The 9,442-nt window shown below is 60.9% G+C and overlaps 1 protein-coding gene across 4 annotated transcripts in view; it reads right to left on the bottom strand.

The window, feature by feature from the left end:
* The window catches only part of SLC1A2 (solute carrier family 1 member 2), a 76,140-nt gene that overhangs the window by 20,340 nt on the left and 46,358 nt on the right, over positions 1 to 9,442 (bottom strand). For 3 of the 4 annotated variants that reach the window (XM_006162090.3, XM_006162091.3, XM_006162089.3), the window contains exon 7: positions 2,831 to 3,064. The exons of the other annotated variant lie outside the window; for it this stretch is intronic. In XM_006162090.3, coding sequence (XP_006162152.1) covers positions 2,831 to 3,064 — 234 coding nt within the window. The remainder of the gene's footprint in view (positions 1 to 2,830; positions 3,065 to 9,442) is intronic. 4 annotated transcript variants of the gene reach the window in all.

Genomic DNA, 9,442 nt, shown 5'->3' with positions numbered 1-9,442 from the left:
CGCCCCCCCAGCCACGAGGAAGGCCGGCGCCGTGGGGAGCTAAATGGAAGGCGGGCCTGCTCAGAGCCCAGAGCCCAGGGCTCTACGGTAGGGACATTCGAACCCGCATCCTACCAGAACGCCGACCCCGGACTCCCAGTCACAGACCGGGAGCCGGAGCCGTCTCACCAGAACGTTCTGGTTCAGGCCAGGGTATGGCCTCGCCCCTCTGTGGTCTTAGGCAGGGAAGGACACGAACGTCTCTGACAGCCGGGGCTCCCCTCGTTTGCTTGCGGGGGCCAGGCACCTGGTTGTCCCAGCATGTCGGCCCCCTTATCTTCTCACCACACCCTCCCCTGACCCGGGACCACAGGGAGGGTCACCAGGACACCAGCACGGGTCTCTGACGCCACGGAGGGACACTCACGTGTCACCGGGCTCGCCCCTCCAAGCCGGCAGTGAAGGGCTCGGCAATCGCAGACTGGGAGACGCCCTGCCGGCGGGAGGGCCCTACTTCCCCGGATAGGCTGCACTTGGGCCTCGAAGACCCACATGTGCCCGACACTGCGAACGTGAGCGCCGAGGGCCTGGCGCTGACACGGATGCCTGGCTCCTCTCCCGGTGGCCCTGACGGCTCTCGAGTGTCACCGAGAGGCGCTGTGAACCTCTGTTTCTATGACGTTTCACAGCAGGGCCAGTGGGTCAGGCAGGCCGCTCGGGCCCCCCGCGGCCACCACCCTTCCAGGCGCCAGCTGGCCTCCCACTCAGAGCCAGGTCCAGGGAGGTGGTCGGGAGACCGAGCGGGCAGGCCCTGGGCCAGAGGGCGAAGAACACTTGCGAGGGCTTGGTTTGCGTCCGCACCACATAGCCTTCTTAAGAAAAGATTCCCACCCAGGCAAAAGCCTCATTTTAACTGAAGTTTGAAACTACATTTTTCCCCCACCAAAACACAGGGAAGGGGAGAGCTGGGCCTACCACTTCTTGGTAAGCCGGGCGTTTGTCTCTGATTAAATATGAATCTATACCCTCCAAGTCCCTTTGAGACTCATCTTATCTTACAAGGATCTGGTCATTCAAGAGAAAACAAATACATTTTTGAAGTTATTTTAAGACCAGAACCATAAATGTATTGGAAGAGGACACAAAGCAGTATTTGACCATCTTGAATGGAGATGCCCCACTCAGTATTTCCATATTTCAAACCTTACGCGCTGAAAGAAAATACCTCCAGTTCTGGTGTGTACTAACTAAAAACTGCTAGAAGTGAGAAACACTGCCATTTCTAAGAGAAATGCGTGAGGGGGACATCGTTGGCCCCGGGACATACGGCGGATATTCTAACAGGTGAGGGGGACACGGTGCCGACCAGGGGAAAAGGAGCTGGGCCTCGCCCGTCCCCGGCACAGGGAGGGCGGCAGGGCGGCCAGCAGCTAGGGAGACTTTCCTTCCCCAGAAACGAGGTACGCCGGCCCGACGGGACGCTTCCCCGTATGGCTGGGCGCCGGGGGAGGGACGCTGCCCAGAGCTGCTGCCTGGCAGAAGTATCCTCTCAGAGCCCTTGGAGGGGACGTGGCATGCTCTCTGATCCGATCGGGGATACGTTCCCAATGTGGCCACCTCGCAAGTCTGCCCTGAGCGCACATCTGCCCCGAGGGCATGTCGGGGTATGTCTAAGGCGCTCCTCCCGCCCTGATTAACGGACAGGCCTGCAAGGTCCCCCAGGGTGGGGCAGGGGGCTTCCGCTGCAGCACACAGCGTCGCGGTGCCACTGCGCGGTTTAGAAATGCGGGCGAATGCAGTTTTATGGCACGCTGGCCAGTGAGAACCGCAGTTCACACAGCACTGTCTGCGCAGGAGGAGGGACGAGGGCTGTGACTACGAGGTCTGCTCCCACGTGCCCGTGTCTCCAGAGACTGGAAGCAGGGCCCAGATCTCCGGGACACACTTCAGCTGTCCCTGAAAGCCCTGTCCAGGCACGGGTCTCACTGACCCGCAAGCTGGAAGTAAAGTTTGACTTCTTGGGGTCACCGCTGTCATCTGTGAGGTCATGGGGGAGAGACTGACGGCCTTGCTCAGGGGCCCTGAGACAGCCGGCCACAGCGCCCGAGTGGCCGCCTCAGCGACAGTGCCCAGCTGCGGACGGCAGCACACCTGGCCACAGTGGCGGACTTCGAGTTCGCTTAACTCCCAGCCACCTGCTTTATGGCCTTGGTTTTAGTTCCGTGAACCAGCGACTCTGCGCAGAAATTAAACTGCCTCGAAGACTGAGTGAGATTTTCGGTCTAAATGCAAATTTTAAAAATGCAAATTATGTCTTTGAAATTCTAAATTGTCTTGTACTTCTTACATGCTTCTTTTTGCTTATTTTTGTTTTGTTGCATTTTTGCTAAATTCAGTCCAAGCAATGTTCTAAAACATGACTTTCTCTGCGTGTTCCTGGGGTCTTCCTGAGGCAGGCACTGGACCAAGTCCGACCCAGCTGCAGGAACACAGCGCGGCAGGGCGGCCCATGCCGAGTCGGGACCTGCTGACTTCCGTCTTTCTGAAAGTCTCACCACGTCCCCCCAAGCCACGAACATCAGTTCTGACGGTGAAAGGTCTGCCCGGACTCAATGCTAAGGTGTTTTGTGAGCACTTTCCAGACCACGGCTGGGTGCGACGCGCTCAGCACCGCCCGCGCTCAGCATCCACGCTAAGCGACACCACAGAGCAGCGCACGTGTGCCCAGGAGGTCGGGGTCCTCCCGCCTCTGCTCTCCAGGCTCCCAGCTCCCTCCTCCCCGCGGCCACGCCACCTGGACAGCCACCTTCGAACGTCAGGGGAAGCTGGAGGGAGAAGCCGGCTCTTCTACCTGGAGGCGGTGCCCAGGGCAGTGATCCAGGCTTGGAAAATGCCGGCGAAGAAGGAGAAGGGGTTCCTCCGGGTCACCAGGAAGTAGATGAGGGGGAGGAAGATGCCACCGTGGATGACGAGGCCCACGACCACTGTCACCATGTACATGCCCAGCTGCCTCGCCACCACCTCCAGGTCCCTGATGGCGATGATCTTGCCGCAGATGAGGCAGGCGATGCCCAGCGGGGAGTACCTGTGGAGGGAGGGCAAGGCCAGCACTGGGGGCAGCCCCGCGCCGAGCACCGGGCGGGCCCGGCTCTGAGCCCCGGGACCTGGGCACGCGCTCTCAGCTCCGGCCGACTGCCTCGGCCAGGGCCGAGGGGCCTGCTGGTGCCACCCTGCCCGAGAATCCGAAGGCCAGCGGGCTGCCAGGAGCTTTAGGATCACTGGAGACGAGCTTGGCCGTTGTGCAGGCCACCCCACACTGAGCAGAGGCCGTGTCTGCAGCCGAGCCCGCCCTGCTCGCCCCAGCTCCCCCTGCAGCTTGGGAAACCACATCGGGGCCTGTCAGAGCAGCGCACTGGAATTTGCAAATGGGCGCTGTTTTCCATGGGGCAGAGCGCGTGAGTTAAGTGAGAGTGAGAGCGAGAGAGCGGTGCCCAGACAAGAACCCTCTCATGGACCCCATGTAGACACAGCTCCCCTCCCTGTCTGCCTGTGGCCCTGCTGCTCGCCGCTTCGTGCCTTTCGGACAGAGCTGCACGCTCCGCCCCTGGCCCGACCCCACTGCACCCTCCCGTCTAGGTCAGCGCTCAGCACTCCTGTTCGGCAAACGCAGAGACTGAGGTTCGGAAGAGTTAAATCGTCAGCCCACGGCCACACCACCAGCAAAGGAGGGAACAGCCCCAGGTTTTTGAAACCCCAAGATGGGGGTTCCCCTGTCCCAGGCCAAACCACTTCCTCTTAGTGAGCAATCGGGGGCCCTGGAGGCAGAAAACCCGCTGTAAGCCAGCGGGCCCCTGGGCACCGGCCTGCAGTCCCATGCCATCCCTGCTTCACGTGGAGCTGGGATCGTGCTTGTCCCCGTCCTTGGGAAAGCCAACCAGTTTCTCAGTGCGAACGCACCTTTCTCACGTCTACACGGTCCACGTGGCGTTGCTGGGCATGGCCGTGGTCAGCCTGTGATGGATTCTGACCGAAATCAAAGTATTTGAGGGAAGGTTGATGTCATTAAAGTTTATAAACATTTGTGAACAAGACTACCGGGAAGACGAATCGCAGACGAGGCTTCGGCAGGGCTGAGAGGCGAGAGGTTTAGGCAGATAAGATTTCTCAGCCGACTCTGGCGGGTCCTTCCTGGAATGCCAGGGTCCTGGCTGCACCTGCAGCAGAGGGACTGCCAGCCACGCGGCTCATCTCGGAGGACAGTTCCCGTCTTGCAGACCTGGCTGCCAGGGGCAGGGAGCAGCTGATGCGTGCCCGCACCCCGCCCTGACCTGGGGAGGTCCCGCTTCGCACCTCGACCCCATGTCCTCGTCACCCTGCGCCCGGTCCGGTGTGCATTCGCAAGGCCTTCCACACAGCTCACAGGTTACCCGGCCTGGCGGGAGGAGCCCTCCCCTGCCAGCGGGTCCGTAATGACACCAGCCAAAACAGCGTGGCTCCGCCTTCCCGCACGAAAGCCCGGAGCTCCTCCTGCCCTTTCTGGGGTGCAGGCTGGCCAGGCCTGAGGACCACGTCCCTGGGCACTGTGACTCCGAGGTGAGCCTGTGGCCATGTCACCACGCCTTGGCTCCACCTCATGTCGTCCTGGTCTCAGCAAGGTCGCCCCGACCAGCGCTTTGTCCACAAGGGCGCGTAAGCGAGCAGAGCGCTTCACAGAGCCAGGAGCATTTGTCCTGTAGAGCTGGAGACCGATTCTTCCCAAGCACCGGGCCCCCAGGACGGTGTCACCCTACTAACTACCATGTAACCGTACTGCAGGGCGGAGCACCCCGGGACGGTGTCTCCCTACTAACTACCATGTAACCATACAACAGGGGTGGAGCACCCCGGGACGCTGTCACCCTACTAACTACCATGTAACCGTACAACAGGGGTGGAGCACCCCGGGACGCTGTCACCCTACTAACTACCATGTAACCGTACAACAGGGCGGAGAACCCCGGAACGGTGTCATCCTACTAACTACCATGTAACCGTACGGCAGGGTGGAGCACCCGGGACTGTGTCACCCTACTAACTACCATGTAACCATACTGCAGGGATGTAGCACCCTGGACATTGTCACCCTAACTACCATGTAACCGTACAGCAGGGCAGAGAACCCCGGGACGGTGTCATCCTACTAACTACCATGTAACCGTACGGCAGGGTGGAGCACCCGGAACTGTGTCACCCTACTAACTACCATGTAACTGTATCGCAGGGGTGGAGCATCCAGGACTGTGTCACCCTAACTACCATGTAACCGTACTGCAGGGCGGAGCACCCCGGGACGGTGTCACCCCACTAACTACCATGTAACCATACAGCAGGGATGGAGTACCCCGGGACGGTGTCACCCTAACTATCATGTAACTGTACAGCAGGGCAGAGCACCTGGGATGGTGTCACCCTACTAACTACCATGTAACCATATCGCAGGGGTGTAGCACCCTGGACATTGTCACCCTAACTTTGTCACCCTAACTACCATGTAACCGTACAGCACGGCGGAGCACCCCGGGACGCTGTCACCCTACTAACTACCATGTAACCATACAGCAGGGGTGGAGCACCCCAGGACGGTGTCACCCTACTAACTACCATGTAACCGTACAGCACGGCGGAGCACCCCGGGACAGTGTCACCCTACTATCTACCATGTAACCGTACAGCACGGCGGAGCACCCCGGGACAGTGTCACCCTACTATCTACCATGTAACCGTACAGCACGGCGGAGCACCCCGGGACAGTGTCACCCTACTATCTACCATGTAACCGTACAGCACGGCGGAGCACCCCGGGACAGTGTCACCCTACTATCTACCATGTAACCGTACAGCACGGCGGAGCACCCCGGGACAGTGTCACCCTACTATCTACCATGTAACCGTACAGCACGGCGGAGCACCCCGGGACAGTGTCACCCTACTATCTACCATGTAACCGTACAGCACGGCGGAGCACCCCGGGACAGTGTCACCCTACTATCTACCATGTAACCGTACAGCACGGCGGAGCACCCCGGGACAGTGTCACCCTACTATCTACCATGTAACCGTACAGCACGGCGGAGCACCCCGGGACAGTGTCACCCTACTATCTACCATGTAACCGTACAGCACGGCGGAGCACCCCGGGACAGTGTCACCCTACTATCTACCATGTAACCGTACAGCACGGCGGAGCACCCCGGGACAGTGTCACCCTACCATACGGCAGGGTGGAGCACCCCGGGACAGTGTCACCCTACCATACGGCGGAGCACCCCGGGACGCTGTCACCCTACTAACTACCATGTAACCATACAGCAGGGGTGGAGCACCCCAGGACGGTGTCACCCTACTAACTACCATGTAACCGTACAGCAGGGGTGGAGCACCCCAGGACGCTGTCACCCTACTAACTACCATGTAACCATACGGCAGGGGTGGAGCACTCTGGGATGGTGTCACCCTAACTATCATGTAACCATACAGCAGGGTGGAGCACCCCGGGACGGTGTCACCCTACTAACTACCATGTAACCGTACGGCAGGGGTGGAGCACCCTGGGACGGTGTCACCCTACTAACTACCATGTAACCGTACAGCAGGGGTGGAGCACCCCGGGACGCTGTCACCCTACTAACTACCATGTAACCGTACAGCAGGGCGGAGCACCCAGGCACGGTGTCACCCTACTAACTACCATATAACACTTCCCATGCTACATGTTCACAGTATCACTATTCTAACTGTACAGCATAAGTGATTATCCGAGCCCTGCGAGGCTGGCTGCTTCACCCAGCACCTTCTCGCACACTGCCCTCCAGTGCTGCAGCTGCGAGGTGGCTCAGGGAAGCACGAGACCTGCCACGTTGGCGTCTCGTGTCTTAGACACCCTCCTCCCGACTGCAGGATGGCATGACCTCGCAGTCAGGGCTCATCCTACAGGTCTCTGTCCGGCCTCACGGCGGCTCGTCCACTCCTGGGACACGACCCTAGAGCTCTTGGGGTTTGTGTTCAGAGGATGGGAAACTGCAGTCTGCCCGCCCTGTCCCTGGGGAGAAAGGAGGCTCCACTCTGTCCCACGGACTCAACCTCTCCTCCGAGGGCGCAGAGAGGGAGGAGGCGTCAGTGGACACTGCCCACGTACCAGCCCTGGACAGACATGTGGCCGCGGGCAGGTGAGGCATGCTTGCGGCTGGAAGGGCTCAGAAGGCGTCACCCTTCACTGAGCTCCCGACAGGCTCCGACAGGCCCGAAGAACGTGAGCATCCTCTGTACAAGACGTTGCCCTGAACTGCCGTGTCACCCTGCATCCACACAGAGGCACAGTCTGGAGCCCAGGATTGCCAGGAAGGGGAAGAGCGAGGTTGTTACGGAGAGCGTTTGCCCGCATCCTCTCGGTCCACGGCAGAACAAGGTGGCCCTGGACGAGCAGGTGCACTCGCGCAGCTCAGGGCCTCCGAGCGACACCGTCACCTGGAATCCGTGCTTCGGCAGCCCGCTCCTTCCCGTACTCCGGGGGACCAACCAGAGTGCCACTGCGTTTGGATTTTCGCCTTCATGAGGTGAGCTGGCAGGCAGAGAAAGGTGGAGAGAGGCTGAAAGAGCCTCGGGGCAAGGCTGAGAGAAAGCAGCAAGGACCAGGGAGACTACGGGCAACAGGCGCTCCTGTGCTCACAGGCAGAGAGGCGGCCAGGACACGGCTTGGTCTGACAGGCTCCAGGCTTCTCTGCGGAATGACAGGACCCCCGAGGTCTGGAGCAGCGTGACAGCTCTCCGATGGCATGAGGCAGGATGCGGGTCCAGCAGGCGCCCGGCCTCCATGAGGAATGGGTACTCGCGTGCTCCTGGGCACCCCAGTTTCAGAGCCACTGACAACTGTCCACGTAGATGGGCAGAGGGCAGTGGTCAGGCAGGTCCAGCAAAACCCTGCCCACTCCACGCCTGCAGTCCGACGCCGACAGCACGTGGCTCCTCTCGGGCACTGCGGAGTCACCTTGACGAGCCTGTGGGCGTTTCTGTGAGACGCAGGTTAAGAGCCCCGTCTCCGCAGGGCTGCTGGGACTCCCTATGGCAGGAGCCAAGTTCCCCAAATGACTCGAGGTGACTAAGTTGGTACCTGACGGTTTGGACTGAAAAATGGTCATGAGTCACAGGAGAGCAACCAGAGGTCAGTCGGAAGCCAGGGCAGGGTGTGAAGGAGGCCGGGCAGTTATGCAGGCAGCGGAAGGCGGTGGGCTCCGGGTGTCGGGGAGGTGCCGGCATCTGCTCGAGTCTGGGGCCTGTGAACGCCGAGGTCGTGCTGCGCCCTCGGAGACCGTGTGGTGGTGCTCGCTGATCTTCCTGTAACTGGCTACACACGAGAAGCTCCTTCCCGTAGCAGTGGTAACAGTAACGCTGATCGTGCCGGCGCTGGGACAAGACCTAGCATCTCTGGAACACACTCTTCTCCCCGATGTACCGGAGCTGGCCCCTGAGAGCACCCGTGGCCCTGCCCTTTCATCCCGCTGGCTGCCCTCTCGAGCCAGGAGTGGCCAGGACTAAGGCGTGGCTCTCGGATGTGGGTACTGGATACGTCCCTGGCCGCACTGCCATGTGCTGGGCCCTCGGGTCTGTCGTGGCGTCTCCTGCCCAAGCTCGCCTCTGGCATAGCTGGCAGCTCCGTCCGGCCTGTCTCTCCGTCCTTCAGGGCAGGAGCCAGCGAGCGTTGTGTGCAGGGGCAGACAGAAAGGACGCAGGGTGCCAGGGACTGCTGTGATGCCACCCGAGCGAAGCGTGGCCAAGGGACATGAACAAGCAGCAGAACTCGGAGGGACACAGACTGCGAAGCTCACGCATCCCACGCGTGACGGAGCGTGGCTCTTCTCTGGGTATCTCAGCAGCATGGGGACTAAGCACTGCACCCCCCAAGATGCGCACGCCGAGGTCCCGATCTCCAAAACACCAGTATCGGGGGTGGGCCTCGGGGAGGGGACGAGGCTGTGAGTGCGGATTGGAGGAGCCATGATGGGTGCTCTGGGCCGTGTGTCTGTGTCCCGGTCACAGCCGCCAACATAGACGACGGCCAAGCCCTTACACAGGACACCCCAAAACCCAGAGGGCCCCAGGCCCAGCCCTGCCGACCTGGTCAGTCTTCACAACTGGGAGCGAATCTCTGTGGATCGCCACTGCCCCTGCAGCCGGTGCTACCTCGTGGATGCTGAGCTAAGGTGGCACTTGAGGGCAGGCCGCCCACTCCTCATGCCCGTCACACATCGGGGGCTCCTGTTCAGGGGACGTTCCCCAAGAGAGACTGCCCCCCATCCTCACAGCCTCCCTGGAGAGTCTTCATTGTCCCTGCCCAGTCATTCCTGTTGTGGCCTGCACCCTTGGCCCTGCGCCCTCGACCACCCCGCGCCCTCTGTCCTGCGCCCTCTGCCCGCGCCCTCGGCCGCCC

Source organism: Tupaia chinensis, unplaced genomic scaffold (assembly GCF_000334495.1).
Source record: "Tupaia chinensis unplaced genomic scaffold, TupChi_1.0 Scaffold139733_1, whole genome shotgun sequence".
NCBI lineage: Eukaryota > Metazoa > Chordata > Mammalia > Scandentia > Tupaiidae > Tupaia > Tupaia belangeri.
Note: the sequence above shows the minus strand (reverse complement) of the source record. Positions and strands in the feature narration are given on the sequence as shown.